This window comes from Piliocolobus tephrosceles, chromosome 5, assembly GCF_002776525.5.
Source record: "Piliocolobus tephrosceles isolate RC106 chromosome 5, ASM277652v3, whole genome shotgun sequence".
Lineage (NCBI taxonomy): Eukaryota > Metazoa > Chordata > Mammalia > Primates > Cercopithecidae > Piliocolobus > Piliocolobus tephrosceles.
In genome coordinates, this window is record NC_045438.1 from 133303394 (window position 1) to 133330444 (window position 27051).

General features: G+C 56.2%; 1 protein-coding gene across 2 annotated transcripts; it reads left to right on the plus strand.

Moving 5' to 3' along the window:
- The first annotated feature begins 374 nt into the window (after positions 1-374).
- Positions 375-25395, plus strand: TEAD3 (TEA domain transcription factor 3). Of its 2 annotated transcripts, XM_023212619.3 has the most exons (13): positions 375-550; positions 10984-11234; positions 13047-13111; positions 17289-17351; positions 18354-18365; positions 20094-20231; positions 20341-20390; positions 21292-21353; positions 22557-22690; positions 22898-23071; positions 23285-23425; positions 23503-23655; positions 23835-25395. In XM_023212619.3, exons 2-13 carry the CDS (start codon positions 11228-11230, stop codon positions 23946-23948), a joined length of 1113 nt encoding a protein of 370 aa, XP_023068387.1. In that variant the 5' UTR covers positions 375-550; positions 10984-11227; the 3' UTR covers positions 23949-25395. The 2 variants fall into 2 exon arrangements, with proteins under 2 accessions (XP_023068387.1, XP_023068388.1); XM_023212620.2 differs by lacking the exons at positions 13047-13111; positions 17289-17351 and having other exon boundaries at positions 498-550.
- Positions 25396-27051: the final 1656 nt, after the last annotated feature.

The following is a 27051-nucleotide window of genomic DNA, read 5'->3' on the forward strand; positions in this document are numbered from 1 at the left end:
CCGGGACCCGTGCGCTCCGGCTCTGCCGGGCTCCTCGTGACGCGGCACCCAAGGCCCCCGGCACCGACGGGAGCCCTGCCCCCGAGGCGGGGACTCCGCCCCCGGCACCGCCCCAGGCCGGAGCCCCAAACTCCAGCGGGTACCCGGGAGCGGGGCGAGGCCCGGCGCGCAGGGGGAGGAAGGCAACTGCGCACGGGCGAGCGAGGAGTGGGGCTCCCAGGCGCGCGCCGGCCGGGGTGGCCGGGTCGCGAGGCCTCAGGGTGGGCGGCCCGAGCGCGGCTGGACGGCCCCGCCCCTCTCGGCCAGCACCGCCCCCTGCGCGCCCCGCCCCCTCCTTCCCGCAGCCCCCACCCCCGCCCCGGCTCCTCAACACAAACTTTCCGTCCCGCTCGCTCCCTCCTCCGCGCTCGGCGCCTCCCGCTCCAACCCGGCTCATTCCGCACATTCCGGCCAGCCCCCTCCCCACGACCCCCCTTCCCCGGCCCCCCTCGCGGCTCCCTCGGGCCCGGCGGAGCGGCCCGGCCGGAGCGCCCCCGCGAGCTCGGACCAGGTAAGCCGGGCGGACGCCGGGAGGAGGCCCCGCTCGGGAGAGGTGGTTTGGTTGGTCGGCTGGGCTGGCAGGGGGGGCGACACCCGAGGGTGCCTGGGTCCCCGAGCTATTGTCCAGCCGGAGCTGGAGCCCCGGATTGGGGTGCCGGGAAGTTTAGAGGGAAGGGAGAAAATCTCTCCGGGAAGCCCCGCCCCCCGCTCTCCCCACCACCCCCCCCGCGACGGGGACGAGTTGGTCTGGGAAGGTGGGGAAGCCGGGGAGACCGTGTCCCCTGTGCCGTCGCCTGTCCCGCCGTCCGCGCTTGGGGGGTCGGGGCGGGGATCCGGGGGCAGCACAGTGTGGAGGGCCTGCCTGCCACCCGGGATCTCATATCCGGGGCGCCCAGTCCCGGGCCCCACCGCCCTTTGGACTCCCGGCCCGCGCGCTCCCGGAGCCCGCCCGGCCTCAGCTCCACGCAGGCCTCGGGCCCGGCCTCCCCGCGCCCAGGCCGGTTTCTGCGCGCAGTGCCGCGGCTGCGCTGGCTTGTGGAGGGTGTCTAGGAGCAAAGCCGCGCGCCCCGGCCGTGTGTCCCCTGAGAGGCAGGGAGGGGCTCACGTTCCCTTAAGTTCTGCTGCCTGCGTCGGGGTGTCGATTCAGAGTTCCAGCCCTGAACGCTGTGAGCTTGGCTCGGAGGGGTCTGGATTTGGGGCCTTTTCTTCCCCACACTTTCTCAGGGCTCTTGTTTAGACTTGAGGTTTGAGGGTGGCTGGTCCCCCGCTTCCTACCCCGATCCCCTCCATTGTCTGTCATGCCCTTTATTCCTGCCATGGGAGGGAGGGCTGGGGGCGCCGGTCTGGATCTGTTTTCCAGCCCAGCTGGGCCCTGGGGCAGTGTCATTGAGACCCCGCTCTGTCAACTTTACTGGTGAGGGGCCTTGATCCAGGGCTGAGAGATTCTTTCAGTGCGCGGGGGAAGGAGGCCTTGGGGCGGGCTTCTCAAGGGCTGTCTTCTGTGTCTTCCCTCTTTCCAGGTAGGGGCAGAACCAGGTCAGGCCTGGACTTGTTGTCCGGAAGAACAGGGCATAGGGGTAGGGGCTGGACACAGCTCAGAGGGGCTGGTGCCCATGGTGGCTCTTGTGTATCCAGTCTCTTGTGGCCTGGTTCTCTGTACACATGTTCCACAGCAGTGCTGGGGCCACCTGGGGCAAGGAGGGAAGGCTCTCCCCAAAAGTTGGAGATTTGGGGGAATTATGTCCCCTCCCTTCTAGACTCCTGTAGTCCCCCCTCCCCCCCGGAGCCCTCTCCTAGGGGCACTACCTAAAGGATGTGGTTCTGTGGTCTTCTGGGTCCCTGCTCACCCAGTGGGCAGGGAGTACACAGATCTTCCAGGACAAGGCTGTCCAGTAAGGGTGACTTCAGGAGCCCTGGATGCCCCCTCCTCAGGGAGAGGGTAGGAGCCAGTATGAGTCCCAAGCTCTTGGGCCTTTCCCCACTCCCCTAGGGAGGGAACCGTCATTAATGCTAATGAGTGCATCTGGGCTGGGGAATGGCTTATTAGAATGGTCAGTGCTTGCCAGGACAGAGCGGCGCATTAAGTATACAGGAGCATCCCATGGGTCCTGAGCCCTGCTCCCATCTTCACCCTAAGGTTTGCAGACCCTGGCACTTTCTACCGACTGAAGGAATATCAAAACCACATCTCAACAGCGGTGGTCAAGAAATAGGGATCTGGGCCCCCCTGGACCTTTAACCAATTGTGACATCTTGGCCAGCCCCTTTGGGCCTCAGTTTCCCTGCTTGGAATGAATGACTTCTCAGGTCCCTTTTCTCTGAGCTCCTCCCAGGGTCTGTCTCCCAGTTTGCCTCCCTTCTCCCATGATGGAACCTGAACCTGGTGGGGTCTGGAGAGGTGGGTGGGTGATCCAGTGGCCCAAGGAAGAAGGCAGGGACAAACCAAGGAGTGACTGAGGAGTAGCTCAGCCAGGTGAACAGGGCTGAAAAGGTGGCAGCAAGCAGGTGTCAAGGAACAGGGAGGCTTAGTGGATTGGGGGATCTTGCCTCTGATGTGGTCGAGCGTTCTGGTAGGGCTGGATGGCACAAAGGGTCTTCAGAGGCCATTTGGGTGGCCCTACCCTCTGCCCCACTCCCAAACACCTCTGGGGGCCCCAGGGCTCAGTGTGGAAATCGCTGGTCCTGCCCTCCTCCTCCTCCCCACTCACGATGGGGAGAGGAGCCTAGGGGTCTAAATGCTGCAGCTTTCTGTGAAGGAGCTAGGAGGTCACAGCCTCTTCTTCCCACATGGGGGCTGCAGAAGCTGTGGGATTCCGGGGATGACCCTGAGGACCTGCCACTGGATAGAGCTGGGGAGGTCAGCAGATCACACTCAGTACTGTCCCGGTGGCCTTGCCCTGTCTTCCCTCCCCTCCCCTCCCGGTGTTGTGCCCTAGGCTGTCTGCAGAAGGGGCCGCTTCCCTCCAGGGAGAACTCTGCCCTGCGGGAGGGAGGGCTCTGCCTGTCTTCCCCGACCCACAGGAGGTTGAGGTTAGGGCCAGAGAGGTTCATCCCCCTGTACATCCTAAAGCCTCAGCCCTTGGGGTTTCCTAGAGTGCCGATTGTTTCCTGTGCTCCCCGCCAGGCCTGAAAGGGCAGGAAGTGTTAGAGGGAAATGAGACTGCAACTGTGTGTGGCGCTGGATGTGTGTGAGGGAAGCCGTGAGTGGGACATTTCTGTGTGGGTGAGACTTGCCTTCTGTGGGGCTGGATGTGTGTGGAAGAGAACCCTGGTCAGAGCGGCTTGTGTGGGGCTGGGTGTATGCAGGAGAGAAACTGTGGCTTTGTGACATTCGTGTGTGTGACAGATATACACATCCATAAGAGAAACTGGTGACTCTTCATGTGTCCCGGCGTGCCGCCACCTGTATACCTGAGAACCTGCATGGGGGATGTTCTGTGTATGCCCTGGATGTGCCGCTGAAGGAAGCCGGCTGCCTAACCATCTGTGTGCCTGGAGATTACACTGGGTGTGACTCTGATGCTCAAGTGACCTGCGTGTGAGGGACACCACGCTTGCATGATGCTGTGTGTATGTGAGTGCGCGGGCGTGTGTGCGTGAGAAGCCGAATGAGTGGCGATCTGTGTGATGTGTTATGCTGTGGTGTGACCACCTGTGACCTGTATGTTGTGACGCAGCATGTGAGATGGCTTCAGATTTGTCTGTGTGTGACTTACGTGTGACACTACATGTGAGTAAAACAATATGACCAACTCCGTGTCAGTATGATGTGTGTACCAGCAAGGTGGACCCCATCCGACATGTGCCAAGCATGAATATGGTATGTGGTGTGTGGGTGACACTGAGCACCAGAAAGCGACGCTGTGTGTGAGAGAAACTGTGGGGTGTGACTGATCCTGGCACTGTGGGTGGATGGTCACTATCTGAACATGTTTGGGACTCTCGGGTAGTGTGGGTGACACCCCCAGGGCTGTGCCAGGCAGGGCGTGTAGGAGGCTCTGTGGGATGCGTTTGGGGGCCTGTGGTCCCTGACACGTGTGGCATCTATGTGCAAGACCATGAGAAAGACACTGATAAAAACAGAAAGAAGAAATATAATTAATGCCACTCAATTGTACACTTAGAAATGGCAAAAATGGTAAACTTGATGTTATGTATATTTTATCACAATAAAGATTTTTTTTAAAAACCCAGCAGGAGAGAGATGCGGGTAACAGTGAATGTGCAGGACAGTGGCTGTGACGCAACTGTGTATGCGAGCGAGAGGAAGGGCGCAGAGGAAGCCTGTTTGTTTCTAGATGACACCATGACTCTCATGGGGGCACTGACTGAGTGGCTGGTGGGAGCCCAGTGGGCGACCCGGAGTACCAGGAGTCTGGCATGGTAACTGAGAACTGAGAAACCCAGTGACCGCCCACAGCCTGTCTCCCACTGGATATCTGAGATTCCCACCCTGGGACCAGGACAAGATGAGGAGACAAGTCAGTCCCAGGGAGGGAGTAAAGGGAGGTCTGGCAACTGGGCCCTTCTCTCTGCAGGGGACTTGAGGGCTGAGTCTCCACCCTCCTACCCCCATACTGCTTCAAGGAGAGGGGGCGTGACAACGGATGAGCTTTGCAGAAGGAGGCCTGGGGCCTGGGGGAACTATCCCAACCCCCTCTGCTCCCTGAGAAAGCCCCTTTCCCAAGTAGTGTGGGGAGGAGGGGCCGAGAGAGTCTCCATTCCCAAATTGGAAGCACATTAATAAGCGGGGGGGGGGGGGGGGGGAGTGGAGGGGCCCCCACCTCCTTCCTAGTGGGCTCTGCAAATTGCTTCCTCCTGTAAAAATTGAGACCCTGTTCCAGGGAGGAGGGAATCCCTCCCTAGCCTGGCAGGGTGTGGCTGCTTGGCAGGGTCCCTCTGGGGTCCTTGGGCTGGAGCTGGGGGAGGCAGATACATCCCTACTTGCTCTGCTGCCCCAGAGCATGGCTACTTCTAGGGTGGGAGCTTCTGGCAGCTGGAGAACAGCTGGCCCGCTGTGGGGCGGATAGGGGAGGAGGGAGGAGAAGGCAGAGGGGGAGCAGCTCCCTTAGCCCTCCTCAGCTGCCCTCCCCATCCTCGACCCCCTGGCTGGTCAGCCCAGCTCAGGTTTGAGGGCAGAGATTTGGGAGGAAACTGCTGATTTCACTGATTTTCCCACATTTTGAGTGATGTTCTCACTCCAAGTGAGAAGGCTTTGGGGGCTGGGGTCCCTGCAGGGGTGGACTGCTGGCTGCTAGACCCAGGAAGGTCATAGCTCAGCTCATCCTCCCAGCAGGGCTGGTGCAGGGGGAGGGGTAAGACAGGAGGTGCCCACCCACCCAGACTGGTTTTTTCTGTGCCTCCTACTGAGGCAGTGGCTCCGGGGCCCCTAAAGGGAGCTACAGGGCTGGGTGGTCTGGAAGCTGCAGGGCCTGTGGGGGTGGGGGGCCAGGGCCTCTGCAGCGGCCCCAGCTCTGGCCTGATCCCTGGAGCTGTCCAGCCAGTTCTTCCGGCAGGTCTTGCCCCAGGGTGGGGGTGGGCAGCAAGGTGCCCCTTATCTTCCCCAGGGCCCCAAAGCCTGCTCACCCAGCCTCCTAGCCCCCATCCCTGCCTCCACCCAGAGGCCTTCTGAGCCTGGAAGGCTGAGGGCCCTGGGAGAGGGGAAGCGGGTATGGCTGGTCAGGATGAGGGTGAAGGCAGACCGAGTCCCCTGGGGGTCTGCAGCCTGCTGGCGGGTTTGCAGGACAGGTACAACAGGACTCCTCTGCAGGGGCAGATGGGAGGGGTTCTAAGAGGAGGTGGAGGGTGGGAGCCCCTGAGATGGGAGTGGGGGTGTCCTGGACTGTGGCTGGCCCCCAGCCCCCGGCAGTGGCCTCCCTTGTCACTCCCTCCCTCTGTTCGGCCTTGGCCTCTGGGTCTCTGTCCTTGTCCCTGTCTTTCTCTTTCTCCCTGTCCCCTCCTGGCCTGCCCCTCCCTCGATGCCTGTCATATCTGAGTTTCTGGTCTACCCCTCTCTGCTCTGTGTCTCTCTGGGTCTTTGTTGGTTGCCTTGTCTGTGCCCCCTCTTTCTTCTCCCCTCTCCTGCCCTCCTTCACCCCTTCTCCCTTCTCCCTTCACCCCCCCACCGGCTCTGTCAGTCTGTGGGTCTGACGGTCCAGCACTCCCCAGCCCTGCCTCCACATCTCTCCTGGGGTCTCTCCCTTCACTCTGCCGGGCTCTGGTCTGTCCCCCGCTGGGCTGGGCTTTCTGTCTCTCACTCACTGGAACTCTCCTGTCTCTGGTCTGTTTTCTCTCTGGGTTTACCTCAGCTTCTCTTTGCCCCAGACTCTCCCCTAGCCTGTCTCCCCTGCCCCTCCTGTCTGTCTCAGGCCCCATCCTGGCCTTGGTCTCCCTCCCCTTGACCCTCAGTTGAGTCTCCTCCCTCTCCTGCCCCTCTTCATGGCACAGCGAGGCAGAGCTTCTAGACACCTGACACCTGGGCATCGTCAGCCAGCAGCCCAGGGTCTGCCCTCTCGCCCACAGTCAGCCTTCTCTAGATGTCCCACCCATCCACCAAGCCAGAGTCCCACATTTGCCCCAGCCCAGCCCGCACCTGTCCAGGGAGCCATAGCCTTCTCTCTCAGCCCGGCCTGGGTCCCAGCAGTCAGAGGGTCTAGGGAGAAGAAGGCGGGCACATGCTGGTCTCTAGGAGAACAGAGCAGCCAGTGCTCACGCCTCCTGCAGACTCCTTTCCACTGAGACCCCGGTCCAGCCCCCAGGCCGGGGCAGCTGCCTGCCCGCCACTGCCCATGTGTGTGCCTCAGCTTGGGGGTACACATTCTCGCGTGGTTGTCCACCCGAGCACTCACACAGCCCCTCTGCACGGTGTGCTCCTGTGCATGGATGTGTGTGGGGAGTGCCACTTGCCCCTGTGTTGGTGCCTCTGCCCCTAGGAGCGTTCCTAGAAAGTGAGTCTCGCATGCATCTAGGAGCCAGCGGAAGGGAGGGACGGTGGTCCTATTCTCTCCTTGACACGTCCTTTGGGCCGTCCCCCGTCCCCTCCCCCTCACCAGCTGCCAGCGGTCCCAGCCAGGGGCCGCCTGCCCCGCCCCCCCCCAGTCTGTCCCAGCTCCCAAGCCTGCTGCTGTGTTCGCCATATTTGGCCACAGTGCTCCCGCGGGGGGCGGGGCGGGGCTGACATCACCCTCAGAAGGGGGGCCACAGCCTGCTTGAGGGGAGGCGGGCAGGGACTTGGGGGAGGCAGGAAAGTTCCTTTAAAAGTCTGGGGCTGCCTGGGCCACTGCTGCTCGATGGAGGCCTCGGGAAGGGGTTAAGAGGGGTCTTAGCTCATTGTAGCCCCTCTTCTCCCTCCCCTCCGACAGCTCTGTGGCAGTATCAGACTGATACCTGTGGACAGGGCCTGCATCCCAGCTATATCAACAGGGGAGTCGCTAGGTGTGCCCACTCAGCTAGCGTACCCCTGTCCCCTCACTTTTGTTTTTCTTTTTGTTTTTTTAAATTCAAATTTAATTTTTAAAAATACAGACAAGGTTTTCACTGTGTTGCCCAGGCTGGTCTTGAACTCCTGGCCTCAAGTGATCTTCCCAGAGTTCTGGGATTATAGTCATGAGCCACCACCCCCCATATTTCCTTATTTATTTATTTATTTATATTTATTTATTTTGTTTACCCCTCACATTTCTATTCTAAGAATTCCCCTCTGATTGAGGAGTGGGGGCTGGGGCTCTCAATCCAGTTTCCTGGGGTGAGGGACAGGCTGGGAATAAGGGCTCTGTCCCCTCTGACAGGTCAGGGGCACAGCTCCTTCTGGCTGCCCACTGGCCATGGGAGAGAGATTCCTGGTGGCTTTGGAGGCATCACAGAAAGGGCAGTACGGCAGTGCAGGGGTCCTTGAAGTTGCTGCAGCTGCTTGGGCTGAGGGGGACCTCCTGGGCAGACTTTGGGCCGTTGCTATGGCAGGTGAACCTCCTTTCTCTCTCCAGGTAGTGGGGTCTCTCAGCACCCTCCCTATAACCTTCCTGGTTATAAAACCGAAGCCAGCTTACCTGGGTTCAGAACCCAGCCCTAGTACTTACTTGTTGTGTGCCCTAAGGCAAGTTGCTTAACTTCTCTGTTTCTTGGATTCTTCATCTATAAACTAGGAATAATAATAGTATCTGCCCCATAGGGTTATTGTGAAGATTAAATGAGTCAGTGTGTGTGAAATCCCAGAACAGTGCCTGGCATACGACAGGTACTGTTATTAGTAGTAATATTAAGTCTAAACTCAATAGTTTAGAATAATTACAATAACTAGTTGAATAGCTGAATAACTAACTGAGTAATAGTTTAGAATAACCGAGGGCTAGGCGTGGTGGCTCACACCTGTAATCCCAGCACTTTGGGAGGCCGAGGCTGGTGGATCATGAGGTCAGGAGTTTGAGAGCAGCCTGGCCAACATGGTGAAACCCCATCTTTACTGAAAATACAAAAAATTGGCCAGGCTTGGTGGCTCACACCTGTAATCCCAGCACTTTGGGAGGCCGAGGTGGGCGGATCATGAGGTCAGGAGATCGAGACTGTCCTGGCTAACACGGTGAAACCCTGTCTCTACTAAAAATACAAAAAGTTAGCCGGGTGTGGTGGCAGGCGCCTGTAGTCCCAGCTACTGGGGAGGCTGAGGCAGGAGAATGGTGTGAACCCAGGAGGCGGAGCTTGCAGTGAGCCGAGATGGCGCCACTGCACTCCAGTCTGGGAGACAGCGAGACTCCATCTCGGAAAAAAAAAAAAAAAAATTAGCCGGGCATGGTGGCACGCGCCTGTAATCCCAGCTACAGGTACGTGGCACCATGCTGAGTGGGGAGGCTGAGGCAGGAGAATCGCTTGAACCCAGGAGGTGGAGGTTGTGGTGAGCAGAGATCGTGCCATTGCACTCCAGCCTGGGTGACAGAGCAAGATTCCATCTAAAACATAAAAAATAAAACATTTTAAAAAGAAAAAAAGAATAACCGAATAACTAGCTGACATTCAGGCCCCCCAGGCCCTCCCCACCTCGTTCTACTAGTGACCCCCTCAAGCCTCCCCAAGCAAACAAGTGGCTCTGCAGAGAGAGTCCACCCCCACTCAAGCAGCAGGACCTGGAATTCATCTTCCTCTCCCTGGCTTCTGATGGGGTCCCCCACCTCTCCACCCCTCCCTTTTTCCTGCTGCCCAGAGCTAAGTCCCAGGATCCAGCCATCATGGGCTCTTAGGTTTCGAGGACCCTGAATACATTGGACATGCGGGTTCTGGGGCTGAAGGGGATTTGGGTTGAGTCTTGGGGTTGTGAGTGATGGGGGGCCTGGTGGGGTGTGGTCCTAATTAATAACCCAGCCTGGTAGGTTCAGGGCACTCACAGTTTCAGAGCCCTGGCCCACATGGAGGATGGGCCAGGGCGGGGGTGGGCATGTGGGTGGTTTACGGGTGTGAATGGTTTACAGGCTGCTGTGGGGCCTGGAGGTGCGGGAACAGGAAGTGGGATAGAGGAGCGGGTGAGGTTGAGCCAGGCTGTTGGCCAAGCACCTTCTCAGCTGCTCCCTCTCCAGTTCCCTTTTTGTAATTCCTGGGGCAGTTCCTGCCCCACGTTAGGCCCGTTGGCAGAGTTCTGTTTGGTTATCGATTTGGGGAAGGTAAAACTATTCCCTTCCTGGGTCAGGGACCCTCCTTGTCCCCTGAGGGGTCCTTAGCTGGGTTGCAGTGATGCTGGGGCAAGAGTGAGGGGTAGAGTTCCCTGATGGGGGATCTGGACACTGGGGAGGAGGAGCTGGCAGGGAGAGCTGAGGAGGCACAGCCCTGCCCCTCTGCTCCTCCTCTCTGTGCTCCTTAGCATGCCTTTGGCAGCTGCATGACCTTGTGAGCCTCAGTTTTCCTCTCTGGATAATGGGCGTTATTCCCTACCCTCCCTGCTTTAGTGTTTTTTGTTTTTGTTTTTGTTTTTTGAGACAGGGTCTGTTCTGTCACCCAGGCTGGAGTGCAGTGGTGCCATCTCCACTCACTGCAAGCTCTGCCTCTGGAGTTCAAGTGATCTTCATGCCTCAGTCTCCTGAGTAGCTGGGATTGCAGGAGTGCGCTGCCATGCCCTGCTACTTTTTTTTTTTTTTTTTTTAAAGATGGAATCTTGCTCTGTTGCCTAGGCTGGAGTGCAGTGACGTGGTCTCGGCTCACTGCAACCTCTGCCTCCTGGGTTCAAACGATTCTCCTGCCTCAGCCTCCTGAGTAGCTGAGATTACAGGCACGTGCCACCACACTCAGCTAAGTTTTGTATTTTTAGTAGAGATGGGGTTTCACCATGTTGGTCAGTCTGGTCTCGAACACCTGACCTCATGATCCAATCTCCTCGGCCTCCCAAAGTGATGGGATTACAGGCATGTGCCACCGCGTCCAGCCCTGATACATTTTTAGTAGAGACGGGGTTTCACCATGTTGGTCAGGTTGTTCTCGAGCTCCTGACCTTAAAGGATCCGCCTGCCTTGGCCTCCCAAAGTGCTGGGATTACAGGCATGAGACACCATGCTGGCCTAGTTTTGTGAGGTTTGAATGAATGTGAAAATGCCTTTTTCCTACAAAAGTGCTGTGTTGGTGTGAGGCATTGTTGTTACTGATTACGTATTTCTTGAGTGTCATGAGCTGGGCATATGGCTAGTACTTTGTCATGAGCTCATTTAAGTTTTGACCCTCACAACCTCAAGGAGACCCTTTTCTCATTTTACAGGACTGAGGCCTAGAGAGGTGAAGTAGTGCGTGCATCCCAGGTCACACAGCTCTGAACAAGCTGTGGTTGGTTGTTACCTCCATTCCACCCGGAGCACCTGTTCCTAGGGTGGGCTTTGGGCTGGGGGCGGAGCTCCAGACCCAGCGGCTGTGGGATAGGAGATTGCTGTGGTCGAGGAGGACCCTGGCCCCAGCTCCTCTCTCTCTGTCCCCCAGGCTCGGCCGCCCAGCGGGCTCAGGCCCAGAGCCCAGAGCAACCAGCACAATAGCGTCCAACAGCTGGAACGCCAGCAGCAGCCCCGGGGAAGCCCGGGAGGATGGGCCCGAGGGCCTGGACAAGGGGCTGGACAACGATGCGGAGGGCGTGTGGAGTCCGGACATCGAGCAGAGCTTCCAGGAGGCCCTGGCCATCTACCCGCCCTGCGGCCGGCGCAAGATCATCCTGTCCGACGAGGGCAAGATGTACGGTGCGTGCAGCGGGGGCTCGGGCGGGACTGCGGCCCTTCCCCCTGCTCTCTGCCCTCTCACCCAACCGGTTTGGTGACGTCGGAGGCTGCCAGCCGCTGGCTGGGCGAGTCTGGGCGCGCAAGCCTGTGTGTCTGGATCCTCCTCCGCGCTCCTCCTCATAAACAAGCCGGGCTCGCCCCCAATCCAAGGCACAGCCCACACCTTGGCAGCCCCGCCTGCTCCTCCTCTCCTCCCCTCTACCGGCCTGGAGGTTTCGAGGTGACTCAGTGGGCCCAAGAAAGTGGGTCAGCCCAGTCTGCGCCAGTCGGGACCCGGAAGGGGGTCCCTTCCAGGAGGAAGATGTGGAAAGGAGGCCCAGCGACAGTCGCAACACAGTTCCCTCCAGTGCGGGCTGTGGGAGGTCGCACCGGGACAAAGGCCTGCGTTGGGGCCGTGAGGACGCGTGCCCTCCTCAGTCCCCTTCCCCACTCCTTGTGTTTGCTGGCCCTTCTCTATGCCATCTTGCCCACTTCCAGAAGGGAGTGTCCCCTCTTGTCCAGCCCTGAGAGGGCTCTCCCAGAGCTGCATTTTTGGGATAACTCGACCCTTCTGGGCTTGGTTCCTGGCCAGCTCCCCTATTCCTCCCAGCAGCCCATGGCTGAGCGAGGCAGGCCCAGCCCTTCCCAGGGCGCGCCTGTGGGACGGATCAGGGCTGCTCTGTGTCCCTTGGCCACGCCCACCCCAGCCCCAGAGCCCCACCTTGGGGGCAGGCAGATGGTCCAGGGTGCCTTCCACAGGGTGGGTGCTGTCTGCCCCCACTGCTGCCTCCCAGGCTGGGGGAGCCCCACAGGGTATTTTTAGACAGGGTGGAGAGAGTGGGGTGGAGAGGGGCTGGCGGGAAGGGAGGAGCAATGGGGCTGGTTCAGTCATTGGAATGGAATTTGGAGAATTTGGCCGTTCTGGGGAGGCCATGGGGCTGGGGGGCAGATAGCCTGGATTTGGGGGTAGAGGTGTACACCTTGACCGTGCTGATGTGGGCTCAGCCGTGTGGCCCAGGCATCCCCCTTTCAGGCCCAAGTCCCTGGACACTGGCAGCTTCTGGGCCCTCAGAGGGTCTGTGGTGCAGAACAGAGCCTGCACCCCAAGGCTCACAAGGCTCTCACAGGGTGGAGAGACACTGGGAACTGGTGACATGGGCGTAAAAGGCACAAGGACTTGGCGACATGCTCAGTGACACATCTTGACAAGGCTGCCAGTGTAGGAGGCACATTGGAGGCGCTCAATGCTGCCTTCCTGTCCTTCCTGGTCTTTCACCACAGAAGGGAAGGGACTTGTCCAGGGTAAAGACAGAGTAAGGGCAGGACATCCACCCGGGGCAGGCTCATTCACACGCCTCCACAAATCCATGCACTAAGAGCGTTGGAGCTGGTGACACAGGCGGGAAGCACTGCTGGGGGCTGGGAGGATGGGCGTGCCTGGCCAGGACTAGCCCTACCCTGCTACTGTCCTGCTGACCTGTGCCACAGCCACCCGGTCTGTCTGCAAGGAAGCCTGTCAGGGTGCCTCGGCCCTCCTTCCTCCTACCCTACAGCTCCTAATGCACCCCTCCCCTGAAGAGCAGCCCCTCTAGGTCCTGGAGGCGGTAGGATGCAGCTGAGACTCCCCAGCCACTTTTGCACGCCCTGCATGTGCAGCTTGGAGTGAAGAGAGTGGGGAACAGAAGAGCAGTGTTTTGGGGAGGGACGTGGAGTGGCTTCCCAGTGGGGTGGGGGTCTCCAGCCTCTGGCTCCACCCTTTGCCCACTCCTCATTTTCTCTCTCACCCCAATCTAGGCCGAAATGAGTTGATTGCACGCTATATTAAACTGAGGACGGGGAAGACTCGGACGAGAAAACAGGTAGAGAGACGGTTTATGCTGGGTCCGCCACCCACACACTCTGTCTCAGCTGCCCTGGTCAACCCCTTGCCCCTACCCTGCCCACCTCCTCGAGGCTGCCCCCGACCTGGCCTGCCACCCTCCTTGCCTCATCATGCTCCCCTTACGCCCTCGATTTTACCCCCTCCCACTCCCGAGCAGCTCCATTCACCCTTCCATCTTCTCCTAGAGAGATGGCCCCACTGTCCTCTCTGACCACCCACTACCCTGCCCAGGGCCTTTGGTTCAGGGACCACAGATAAGCCCACGGGGCTGCTGTGGCTGCTACATGGTCTCTGCCCTGAGTCACAAGCCAGGGAGCCAGACGGTCAGATGGACGGGTACAGAGCAGGGTGGCGGGGCTGAGAGGGGGTGGGTGCAGGGCACTCTGGGACAAGCAGCCAACCCAGACAAAGCTAGGGGAGTGGGGAGAGAGAGCTGCGAAGGCTCCCTGGAGGAGGTGACACTAGGGATGTATTTTTAAGAAGGAATGGGAGTTAGCCAGGCAGAGAAAAGGGAGAGGACCCTTCCTTCCAGGCTGAGGAAGTTGGATATACAACTAATCATCATGGTAAACCCATACAGAGCTTCCTTTAAGTTAATTCATTTAATCCTCTCAGCAACCTTATTAGATAGGTACAGTAATTATCTCTTTTTTACGATGAGGAAACTGATGCATAGGGAAGTTAAGTAATTTCCTCAAGCCCCCCAGGCAGGAAAGAGCCATGCCTGTGGGCAGCATGATGTGGCAGAGGGAGGGTGGGGACTGCTGGGGTGGGGGACACTCAGCAGGAGACATGGAGGACAGGTTCCCCAAGGGGCAGCGGTGGGCCACAGAAGGGTATGGAGCAGGGAGTGGCAGGTGGCAGCTGTTGAGGAAGGCCCTCAAGCAGCCGGGACAATGGATTAGAGAGGGCTGGGTGGAGACAGGGAGACTGGCTATTGGGGGCATAAGCAAAGGCCTAGAGATCAACAGTGCCAGGGCCTGGGACAAGGGTAGTGGTGGTGGGAACGGAGAAAAATGATGATGTAAGAGACAATTAGTGGCTTCTGGTCCAGGGAAGGTGGCAGTGTGGTGACAGAAATCTGAAGGGGAGTGGATGGGAGTGATGGCCCCACCGCCTGGGAGAGAGGCCAGGCTGGAGGCAGGACCTGGAGGAATGGAGGCCAGTGCTTCCCTCACGCTCCCAGCCTCCTGTCCCGGTGGGATTTGGACCCACAGATCCCCATGGTGCTATGACAAGTCTGGCCTGTTCCACCTCCTTCTCAAAGGAAGGTTCTGAGCCTCCCCACCCAGTGTAGGGGCAGCAAAGATCCCTCATTCATTCAAGCATTTATGAACCACCCTCCCTAAGTCTAGCTCATGCAGCACCAAATTTATTCACTTAGCTAATGATTGACCTACTGCTATGTTCTAGGCACCAGGGATACCACATGAAGGCATGCACACAGGGCCCTGTTCCCTGGAGCCCTTGGGTTCAAATACTAGTTCTACCTGGGAGTGGGCAGTAGTTGGCCTCCCACCCTTGCGTCCTCAGCCTTTGAGTTAGTAAACATGTGAAGACTCTTAGAACAGCATAAGCGCTGCAGAAGAATTTGCTGCTACTATTATTATTATTCCAGTCATTATTATAAACAGAAAGCTGTTCTGAGCTCAGAAGCAAACTCTCGGCAGGTCCTCCTCTACCCAGAAGAGGTATTCATAGGAATCTGTTAGTCAGAGTGGGAAGGGGTCAAGGGTCATTAAACTAGGTCACTGGTTTGTTTTTTTTTTTAAGTTTTTTAAATTACTGTAGAGATGGGGGTCTTGCTATGTTGGCCATGTTATTCTTGAACTCTTGGCCTCAAGCAGTCCTCCCGCCTCAGCCTCCCAAAGTGCTAGGATTACAGGCACGAGCCATTGCATCCAGCCACGCTGGGTCACTGTGAACTGAGGCCAGGGTGGACTGCAGAAGTGGGCACATCCCAGCCCCTGAATTCAGGGTCCACCGTCACACCTGCTCCTGCCTGGCATCCTGAGAGGGCTGCCCAGGAAAGAGCTTTTACAAACCAGCTATTGACAAGCTTGGAATTTTAGAAACCACTGCCTTCATCATAAGAGCATAAGGTACAAGGATGAAACTCCCCCTATCTTTACTCTTTCTTAGAACTCTGGGCTTTTAGATCCCAGTGAAAGGGGACCATCCTCTGGTTGTGAGAACAAGGCATGTCTTTATGTGTTAAAAAGAGTAACCACTGACAAGGTTTTTTTTGGTCCTTTTAAAATTTACTTTTGACCTGTAATCCCAGGACTTTGGGAGGCCGAGGCGGGTGGATCACTTAGGTTAGGAGTTTGAGACCAGCCTGGCCAACATGGTAGAACCCCGTCTCTACTAAAAAATACAAAAATTAGCCAGGCGTGGTGGTGCACACCTGTAATCCCAGCTACTCGGGAGGCTAAGGCAGGAGAATCACTTGAACCCAGGAAGCAGAGATTGCAGTGAGCCGAGATCACGCCATTGTAATCCAGCCTGGGTGACAGAGCAAGACTCCATTTCAAAAAAAAAAAAAAAAAATTACTTTTGGCAAAGAAATGCAGTTTTAGGTTTTTACACATACATACATGCAGCAATTTGTAGCAAGCACAGCGCCTCCATATGGACAAAAGAGCTAAATATTAAGTTAGAATGAAGCTCCTTGTGACTTTCAGCTGTTACAGAGTCGACCCTGTGGAGGTGGTCTGAGCTAAGGGTCCAAGCGAGTCCTGGTAGCGTAGCTTAGTGGTGAGTGGAGTCAGAGTGGGCTCTGGAGTCAGACCGCCTGGGTTTGAATCCTGGCTGTGGCAGTCAGCTGTGTGACGGCTTAACTTTTCCAGGCTTTAGTTTTGTCATCCGTAAGTCAGGGATATTAGTACCTATGTTTTTGTGTTGCTGTAAAGATCAAGGGGTCGGTGTGTGTAAATGCAGAGGACAACAGTATCTGTGCTCAGTAAATGTCAGTTACTGTCCCAGCATGAAGTGGTCAGTAATTTTGCTGGACAGGAGTCTGATTCCTGGGCTCAGTGAGGCAGTGTGAGGGGCACCCACCAGGTCCTAACCAGGTGGCATCACATACATACTCACTGTCAGGCTGTGATTAAAGAGAAAAAGGAGCTTTCTTTGTAAGAATAAAAACAACTTGCCAAGAAAGCCACTTGCCAATGCTGGAAGCATGAAGCGGCATCAAGGATCTGTGTGTTTCCTGGGGAAAACAGTGACATTTGGGTTCTCTGTGCCTCTGGGTCAGATCTTTGACAAGGTCAAGGGTCTGTTGTGTCAGCTGGGCACACAGCACAGGGCGCACATATCCAGACTGTGATTAGCTCAAGTTGCCAGTGGAGGCTTCAAGGAGGAGATTGCTAGAGAAGTGCAATTAAGAACACCTACTGAGTACATATATATACACTAGCGTATATTAGCCCAAGCAAAGAGAAGGTGTATTAGGGGAAAAAGTTATGGGAGCAAAGCAGGAGGGCCAGGCCTGGTTTCATAGGCTGGGGCTGTGGTTGGGGTTGACAGGAGGACTCAGGCAGTGCTACCAGGGAAATCCCCGGTAGAGGATGTGGCCTTGGTGTATAAGCTAATGACCAACAGGAGCACCATGGCCATTGCTAGCACCTGTGATGCCAGTTAGAAAAAGGTGGTCTCCTCTGAGGACACCAGTGAGAAAAAGTCACCTTTTTTGGGGGGAGGACAGGGTTAGGCACAGCCTTGTACAGTGACACATAGCTTGGGCAGCAGAACTTGGGCTGGATTTCAACCCTCACTGGCGCCCTTTGGGCCAGTGAACAACCTGTGCATCTGTACATGGTGGCCCTGGAGGCTACTGTGGCTCTTGATCGTGATAAGGCCAAGAAGAGAACAGATTTGGCAGTGTCAAGAGGTGTCTGAACCGGGCACAATGGCACATGCCTATAGTCATAGCTACTTGGGAGGCTATGGTGGGAGGATGGCTTGAGCCCAGGAGTTTGAGATCAGCCCAGGCAACATAAACCCTGTCTCAAAAAGAAAAAGTTCCCCCCATTTACATGTAGTCCCCTAGAGATGGGGGACTGGGATGCTCCTTGCCCGTGGCCACCCCATGGCTGTGCCTCCTCACTATCTGTGTTTTCCTCTCTGGCGGGGCGCGGGGCGGCCCCTAGGTGTCCAGCCACATACAGGTTCTAGCTCGGAAGAAGGTGCGGGAGTACCAGGTTGGCATCAAGGTATGTTGGGTGCCTGGTGGGGGCCTTCAGCCCTCCTGGGCCCCTCACCCACGGCGCTATCTCTGCATAGCTCAGGCCTTTCCTTGGCCAGCTCTCCAGCCCCACTGTGCCTCTTTTCTGGCTGAAGTTCTGTTCCTGCCTCTCCTTCTGCTCTTTCTGTTCTTTTTCTCTTTTTTTCTTTCTTTCTCTCTCTACAGGTCTCTAGCCACTTGCAGGTTCTAGCCAGGCGGAAATCTCGGGAGATTCAGTCCAAGCTGAAGGTATGAGGCCCCTGCCACCCAGCCTGGCCTGCCCAGCACCCTCCTGGGTGCAGGCCTGTTGCTGCTCTGTGGCTCCAGCCTGGGACAGGCAAGGGGCTGAGAAGCTGTGAGGGGTTCCAGAAAGAAACACAAGTGGCAGCAGGAAGCCCAAGGGCCCTGTCATTGCGGGAGAGGGAGACCATCTGGGGGCCACTAAGGCCCACCCCTCCTCTTCTCTGTTTTTCTTTTTCTCCTTCCTCCTGACTGCTGCTTACTAACTGCATGGGGACTTCCGTGGGCAGGGAGGAGGCCCCAGGGGTACTGGCCGGCAGGGCTATTGAGGTGGGCTTGGCAGTTCCTTGCAGATCTGGCTGTCCTGCAACTGTGGATCTCAGAGTCTGGAGTTCACGACTGAGGCCCTTCTCAGGGCCTCATGCTGGCCATGTGCTCTTCTCCCTGCCCACAGCAGTGCAGCGGAGGGGGCCTCTTACCTCCAGGCCCCCATGCCCAGAGCCTAGTTCTAGAACATATGGACAGACCCAGGGGGTGCCAGCTTGTTTTCCCTCACTCTGCCCTTTCCAGGGCTTGACCCAGCTGGCAGGCACTCCCTCTAGGGGGACAGGGGGGTCTACTGAGCTTCCTTGGGCTCCTCAGAAGCTAAAACCCATGGGCACTGGGTGGAGGTAGGCGCAAAGACGTCCCTCACCCCACAGCCCTGATGCTGCACATGTCCTCTAATCCATCTTCCCTCTCTCCCTCACAGGCCATGAACCTGGTAAGTAGCATGGCCCTCCCCAGTGGGAGCGGGGAAAGGGTCTTAACACCTAATACAGGATTTTCAAATGACAGATTATGAAACCAGCTTAATAGGTGTGCAAGCCTCATTTTTAAAAAACGAAATGGCCGGGCGTGGTGGCTCATGCCTGTAATTCCAGCACTTTGGGAGGCCGAGGTGGGCGGATCACAAAGTCAGGAGATCGAGACCAGCCTGACCAACATGGTGAAACCCCGTCTCTACTAAAAATACAAAAATTAGCCGGGCATGGTAACGAGTGCCTGTAATCCCATCTACTCTGGAGGCTGAAACAAGAGAATTGCTTGAACCCGGGAGGTGGAGGTTGCAGTGGGCTGAGGTTGCACCACTGCACTCCAGCCTGGGTGACAAAGCAAGACTCCATTTCAAAAAAAACAAAAAAACAAAACACAGTGGTTCTCAAAAAACCTTAGAGTGCATCAGGATTACCTGGAGGGCTTGTTACAACAAATTTCTGGGCCTCACCTCAGAGTTTCTGATTCAGTGGGTCTGGGCAGGGCCCTGAAAATGTACATTTCTGGTTGGGCACAGTGGCTTATGCCCATAATCCCAGCACTTTGGGAGGCCAAGGTGGGACAATCCATCGAGCCCAGGAATTTGGAGCAGCCTGGGCAATGTAGCAAGACCTACATTGTAGCATCTCTACAAATAAAAATTTTAAAAAATAAAAATGTCAGCCGGGCATGGTGGCTCATGCCTGTAATCCCAACACTTTGGGAGGCAGAGGCAGGCGGATCACCTAAGGTCAGGAGTTCGAGACCAGCCTGACCAACATAGAGAAACCCCCGTCTCTACTAAAAATACAAAATTAGCCGGACGTGGTGGTGCATGCCTGTAACCCCCAGCTACTTGGGAGGCTGAGGCAGGAGAATCGCTTGAACCCGGGAGGTGGAGGTTGTGGTGAGCTGGGATCATGCCATTGCACTCTAGCCTGGGCAATAAGAGTGAAATTCCATCTCAAAAATCATAAATAAATAAAAAATAAAAATGTACATTTCTAACACGCTTCCAGGTGATGCTGTTGTGTTAGTTCAGGGACCATACTTTGAGAACCACTGATGAAACAGAATAGAAAATAGGAGAGTAGCCGGGCGCAGTGGCTCATGCCTGTAATCCCAGCACGTTGGGAGGCCGAGGTGGGTGGATCACGAGATTAGGAGATCGAGACCATCCTGGCTAACACAGTGAAACCCCGTCTCTACTAAAAATACAAAAAATATTAGCCAGGCGTGGTGGCGGGCGCCTGTAGTCCCAGCTACTTGGGAGGCTGAGGCAGGAGAATGGCGTGAACCCGGGAGGTAGACCTTGCAGTGAACCGAGATCACGCCACTGCACTCCAGCCTGGGCGACAGAGCCGAGACTCCGTCAAAAAAAAAAAAAGAAAGAAAATAGGAGAATACATGACATACAGTAAGAGGAAATATCTTGATATATATTGGCCTTTGGAATAACAATTTCTTACTGTGGTTGTGGTCAGCGGTGATGGGCACTTGGGGAACTGAGGCCAAGAAGGTGCAGAGACTCTCCCAAGATCACACAGCAGAACTGGGGCTAGAATCCAGGCCTGGATCTTCGGGAACACCTGCCATTCTAGTGCTTTGGATTCTGCCGGGGTTATGGGAGGGGCCCTAAAGCAAATCTGGGCCTCATCCAGCCTGGCCCTGGCTTCATGCAGCCCCTTCTTCCCAGGACCAGGTCTCCAAGGACAAAGCCCTTCAGAGCATGGCGTCCATGTCCTCTGCCCAGATTGTCTCTGCCAGCGTCCTGCAGAACAAGTTCAGCCCACCTTCCCCTCTGCCCCAGGCCGTCTTCTCCACTTCCTCGCGGGTACATGGGTCCCAGGAGGTGGGCTGGTGTGGGGGTGTGCCGTAAAGGATGAGCTTTAGTGGGGTTCATGGATGCTGAGGGGCCCCTGGGCCTTGTCTCATCCCTGCAGTTCTGGAGCAGCCCCCCTCTCCTGGGACAGCAGCCTGGACCCTCTCAGGAGTGAGTACTGTGGCTCATCGTCCCATGCCCTCTTCCTCCTGGCAGCCGCACAGGGCTTCCCTCCCATTTGGGCTCTGGCAACAGCTGAGCAAAGTGTTAATTCAAAAATAGAGGGATGAGAGGGATGCAGTCTGGGTGGTGGCTCATACCTGTAATCAGTCCTAGCACTTTGGGAGGCCGAGGTGGGAGGAGTGCTTGAGGCCAGGAGTTCAAAATCAGCCTAGGCAACATAGCAAGACCTGTTCTCTCAAAAAAAAAAGAATTAGCTGAGGTGGGTGCCTATAGTCCTAGCTACTTGGGAGGCCAAGGCAGGCTAGGATTGCTTGAGCTCAGGAGTTCCAGAGTTCCAGGCTGTAGTGAGCCTTGATTGCACCTTGCAACTCCAGCCTGAGCAACAGAGGGAGACCCTGTCTCTGAAAAAAAAAAAAAAAAAAAAAAAGCTGGAGGGCGGCAACAGGAGAGCGGATGCTCTGGCTGTTCACCTGTGCGTTCTCTCATCAGCATGCATCCACTTGTCATCTGTCCCTTTGTTTACTTTTCACTTAGTTTCTGAGGCAGTCTCTCAGTTAACCAGTAAGGTGGTCAAGTGTGCTGGTTCTTCAACTTTAAAACAACTTTCATCAAAAGACCCTCAGCTTAAGGAGCAGCTTTTCAGGGTGGGGCGTGGGGAGGGTTGAAATCCTACATTAAATGCACAGATCAGCTGGGAGACGCTCCAGGATTTCACAAAAGCTAAAACGTGCAGAAAACCAAAAGCCTGCGAGTTAGCTTTTCAGCATGCGTTTCTAGGGCTCAGCAGAAAGGCTGGGTGGCTTGTTCCTGGGGTCTTGGAAGAGGGGCTGGGCCAGGTGGAAGGTGGGGAAGAGGGAGCCCTCTCACCAGACTGTGCTTTTGTCTGCAGCATCAAGCCCTTTGCACAGCCAGCCTACCCCATCCAGCCGCCCCTGCCGCCGACGCTCAGCAGTAAGTTCCCCACACGAGGTGCTCTCCCTTGGCACCTGCACCTCCGCTCAGGAGAGCTGGGGTCCAACTGCGTGTGTTTGCTTTGGGAGGGAGGGGGTTGTGACATCTATAGGAGACTGAGACAGGCCAGGAATAGCCCCTTTACTTTGTACAATGTTGTTCCAGATCTCTGGCACAAAACCATAGCCAAGCTGGGCGTGGTGGCTCACGCCTGTAATCCCAGCACTTTGGGAGGCTGAGGCAGGTGGATCACCTGAGGCCAGGAGTTCAAGACCAGCCTGACCAACATGGTGAAACCCCGTCTCTACTAAATACAAAAATGAGCTGGGTATGGTGGCGCATGGCTGTAGTCCCAGCTACTTGGGAGGCTGAAGCAGGAGAATCACTTGAACCCAGGGAGTGGAGGTTGCAGTGAGCCAAGATTGTGCCATTGCACTCTAGCCTGGGCAACAAGAGTGAAACTCCATCTCAGAAAAACAAAAAACCGGGCCGGGCGCGGTGGCTCAAGCCTGTAATCCCAGCACTTTGGGAGGCCGAGACAGGCGGATCACGAGGTCGGGAGATTGAGACCATTCTGGCTAACACGGCGAAACCCCGTCTCTACTAAAAAATACAAAAAAAAAAAACTAGCCGGGCGAGTTGGCGGGCGCCTGGAGTCCCAGCTACTCGGGAGGCTGAGGCAGGAGAATGGCGTGAACCCGGGAGGCAGAGCTTGCAGTGAGCTGAGATCCGGCCACTGCACTCCAGCCTCGGCGACAGAGCGAGACTCCGTCTCAAAAAAAAAAAAGAAAAACAAAAAACCATAGCCAGTACACAGCTACAAGCACACACCACCAAAACCTACATTTATACACATCTCTGTGGGTAGGAAACTCCCAATAAGGAAATGCACCGAAATCGTAACAAGGCTTTCTCTCTCTAGATGGTGGGATTCTGGGTAATTGTTCTTTCCCTTTTTTACTTCTTTGTGTTTTCTGTTTAAACACACATTAATAGTCACACAAGGAAATGTTTTTGATGTATACTACTAGGGCCACCACATATGGTTGTGCAGATTGTACACTGTACAAGGACACCTAGTAGGGGAGTCAAAATCCAACCCATATTCCTTGCCAAAAGGGGCACCTTTGCAGGCTGGGGGCAGCTTTGTCAGTAAGCATCTACGTGCGTCCATGCAGATGAGAATCTGTCTCGCCCTCCCAGGTTATGAGCCCCTGGCCCCGCTCCCCTCAGCTGCTGCCTCTGTGCCTGTGTGGCAGGACCGTACCATTGCCTCGTCCCGGCTGCGGCTCCTTGAGTATTCAGCCTTCATGGAGGTGCAGCGAGACCCTGACACGGTAATGTGTTTGGCAGTGAGTGAGCCTTTGCACAATTGTGGAGAGGCCAGCCAGGTGATCCAGGACTGCAACTCAGGATGCTGGGGTTGGGGGTCTGGCCTGTTCAGGATGCTCCAGGCAGTTCTGTACCTGTGCAGCGCTCCCTTCCTTGCCTCCGGGCCTGCAAGCCTGAGCACTCTCCTGACCCTGTCTGGGCCCTCCCCACAGTACAGCAAACACCTGTTTGTGCACATCGGCCAGACGAACCCCGCCTTCTCAGACCCACCCCTGGAGGCAGTAGACGTGCGCCAGATCTATGACAAATTCCCCGAGAAAAAGGGGGGACTGAAGGAGCTCTATGAGAAGGGGCCCCCTAATGCCTTCTTCCTTGTCAAGTTCTGGGTGAGTCCCCCTGGCCCTCTCTGCTCCAAGCCCCCTTCCCTACCACAGAGGTGCAACATCCAGGCCCACTGCATTGACCTCTGACCCTGCTCCGTCTCCTCTGGCTTGTGGGCAGAGTGCCAGAGATGGATCTTTGGGCAGGACTCTGATGTGGTGTGGCGGGAATACTTCTGGTCTCTGCCAGCACCTAACACCCCCGACCCCTATGCCCAGGCCGACCTCAACAGCACCATCCAGGAGGGCCCGGGAGCCTTCTATGGGGTCAGCTCTCAGTACAGCTCTGCTGATAGTATGACCATCAGCGTCTCCACCAAGGTGTGCTCCTTTGGCAAACAGGTGGTAGAGAAGGTGGAGGTGAGTGTGGGCTCTGGGTGGCTTGGTGGGGCTGGGAGCAGACAGGCTGAGTGACGCCTTCTCCATGTTCTCTGCAGACTGAGTACGCCAGGCTGGAGAATGGGCGCTTTGTGTACCGTATCCACCGCTCGCCCATGTGCGAGTACATGATCAACTTCATTCACAAGCTGAAGCACCTGCCTGAGAAGTACATGATGAACAGCGTGCTGGAGAACTTCACCATCCTGCAGGTATGGGGGCAGCAGGGGTCGTGGGGAGTCCCACAGGCCAGGGCCTCCAAGTTGGGGTAGCCAGACACATTGCTGGGATGAGAGGCACAGATCCGGAAAGGAGAATGGTCTGCTCAGCCCCCTGCCCCATGGCCCTGTTCTCCCTGACCTCCTGAATCTCTTACCTGCTCACCCCCCAGGTGGTCACGAGCCGGGACTCCCAGGAGACCCTGCTTGTCATTGCTTTTGTCTTCGAAGTCTCCACCAGCGAGCACGGGGCCCAGCACCATGTCTACAAGCTCGTCAAAGACTAGGGTGCCCTCTGCGCCTCCATAAGGATGCAGGGTGAGCATCTCCTCTCCACACCTGCCTGGCACCCCTGGGGGGGTCCAGGATTGAGGATTCATCTACCTGCCAGGCCTCAGGCCCAGGACCAGGAGGCCTCCCCACCTACCCCAGCACATACACTCCCTGCCACTGTTCTGCGCTTTAATTGTGGGAGAAGAGAGGAGAGGAGGGCTCAGCGGTGGGCCAGCCTGTCTGGGGCGCTGGCCTACCATCACCCCGCTCTGCCAAGCCTCGCGTGACCTCAGAGAGGTGGGGATAGGGGACACCTTCAGCCTCTGGCATGTGTGGCCACTGCCTCCTCACCCCCCATTGGGGAAGCGTGATGGGCAGGTGAGGGCAGGATGGAGACCAAGGGAGTCAGTGAGTGGAGGCCCTGGGAAAGGAGAGTGTCTGGTCAGGGTTGGGCTGAGGACAGAGGGGACCATACATCTTTGCCCCTCTGTGTCCCAGGCCTGGTGCCCAGACTCCTTGCATGGCTTGTGCAGTCCTCAGACTCTGCACAGCAAGTGTGGGTCTCTGGGTTTCAGATGAAGTGCCCAGGCTCCAGGGAGTTGAGGGACCCACAGGAGAGGTGGGCAGAGCTGGAGTTCTCATCCAGGGCTGCTTGTCCCCAGAGCCCAGGTTTACACTACCTCCCTGGGGCGGGGGCTGGCCACAGGGTAGGGGAGAGGCTCTGCAGTGTGAGGGGTGGAGCCTCATTGAGGGCAGCTGGGTTAGGGGAGTACCTGTTTCAGACTGGGCATGAAGAGGGGAGCACAGTAGCAACTAGACCCCATTAGCACCCCACAAGCCAGCCAGGGACCCCAGGAAGATGGGGCACCCCCCAGCACCCTCCAGATTGAGGGCAAGGTAGAGGAAGGAGTCCCAGCCTCTGGGCAGACCAGAGGCCCAGAGGGAGGGGCTAGCAGAAGGCTTGTGGGTTTTCTCTTGCCTGAGGCTTGGATCTGACAAACCCTTTGTGGGTACTGCTCCCTTAGATTCTTCCCCACCTCAGTCTACCTGCCTAGAGTAGCAGCGCCCAGGCCCAGTTCTGGGACTGAAGGTTAACCCTTCACCTGCTGCCCCTTCTCAACACCCAGGCCCCCAGAGCCAGCCGGGCCTGTCCAGCAGCCACCTGTGGGTATTTATGAGTTTCATATGAAGTACTGTGCCCCTTCCCTTCCTCATCCCGACCCTGCCCGAGCTTCCTGAAGGTCCTCACCGTTTGCATATCGCTCAGGCCACCTCCAAACCCCACCTAGGTTTTATAATGTATATTATATATATTTTTTGTGTATTTTTAAAATCCAGCTGTGATGGGTTGTATCATAAATGCAGCTTGGGGTTGGGGCAGGGGCCATGAAGGCCCAGCTCCTGCTCAAAAAAAAAAAAAAAAAAAATTAAAAGTTATTTGTTTGTGGGTCACTCATGTAACCACTTAATGTGCTAGACCCTGGGATTGCAACAGCTTCAGTTGAGGGCTCCTCCCAGGTCCTGGTGTATCATCACCCCCAACCCCTGCAATGCCATCTCTTGGGGGGCCCCAAGCCCTACCCACACTCAACATTTCCCTCACTCCCTCCTGCTTCCAGCTGAGCACTTGTATGTGCTGACCTGAGGTCACCTGAGGGAAGTGATTTGCTCAAGGTTGCACATTGACTGAGATGGAAGCTCCAGGGCCCCCTGCTAAGCCAGCACAACACAGACCAAAGCCTGGGGGTTAGCAATTGACCCTAAGTGACTCAAGGAGGGTAGGCGCTCTCCCCAGGTGACAGCTGCTGACCTACCACGTCTGCCTGGAAAGCCCTGCTGTCTTGAGCCACCTGTCCTCAGTAGGGACGGACCAGAGTCCTTTAGCGGGCTGGGGCAGAGATAGTCCAAGACTTTCAGCGGCCAGGCACAGTGGCTCACACCTGTAATCCCAGCACTTTGGGAGGCTGAGGTGGGTGGATCACAAGGTCAGGAGATCAAGACCATCCTGGCTAACATGGTAAAACCCCATCTCTACGAAAAAAAAAAAAATACAAAAAGTTAGGCGGGCATGGTGGCACGTGCCTGTAGTCCCAACTACTTGGGAGGCTGAGGCAGGAGAATAGCTTGAACCCGGGAGGTGGAGGTTGCAGTGAGCTGAGATTGCACCACTGCACTCCAGCTTGGGCGACAGAGCTAAACTCCATCTCAAAAAAAAAGAAAACTTCCAGCGAACATTTTCCCCAAGAGGCTGTTCCAGCTTTTTCAAACTGCAGTTAAATATGGGTGAACTGATTGGACTCACTTGTCACAGGATGAAACTGTATTTGCTCTGAGGGTGGCAGGCTAGAGTTAAGACTCTAGAATAAAGGGTTAAACAGAATGGGGATGACCCAGTTAAATTTTAATTTCAGATAAACAGATGATTTAAGTATGTTCCATGCAGTACTAAGGACATCCTGCATTTTTATTTGCTAAATCTGGCAACCCTCTAGAATCTAGTCTTCTAGGTCATTCGAGTCCAACCTTCAAGTTAACAGATGGGGAGAACTTGAGACATGTTAAATGTACTTCTCACAGCCAGTCACTGCCAACATCAATTCCAACCTGGTCTGCCTGACTCCACATTGTATGCCTGGTATCCCACTAGGGAGCCCCAGACTGTCCTGCTGGATGGATGGATGGGAGGGTGCCCAGAGCTCCAGTAGGTAGGAGGGGTCCAGGAGGCAGAAATTCCTTTGTTGGAGGATCCACTGGATACTTATTACATCTGTGGGCGATTAGCACACAAGAGCCTTCAGATAATTGCTTTTGCTTTAAGCTAAAGTTTCCCTTTTCCTTCTGATTGCAAAGATCACAGGAGGTTTAGAAAATACAGAAAAGCCCAAAGAAAAAATAACTTAAACAAGTAGCTGGCTGGACCTGTCTTTAGAACCAAAATTCACTGCTCATCCTCATTAGGTTTTATATCTTTCTTACCAAGAAAGTGCTGTAACTAGCCGGGCGCAGTGGCTCACGCCTGTAATCCCAGCACTTTAGGAGGCTGAGGTGGGTGGATCACAAGGTCAGGAGATCAAGACCATCCGGGCTGACACGGTGAAACCCCGTCTCTACTAAAAA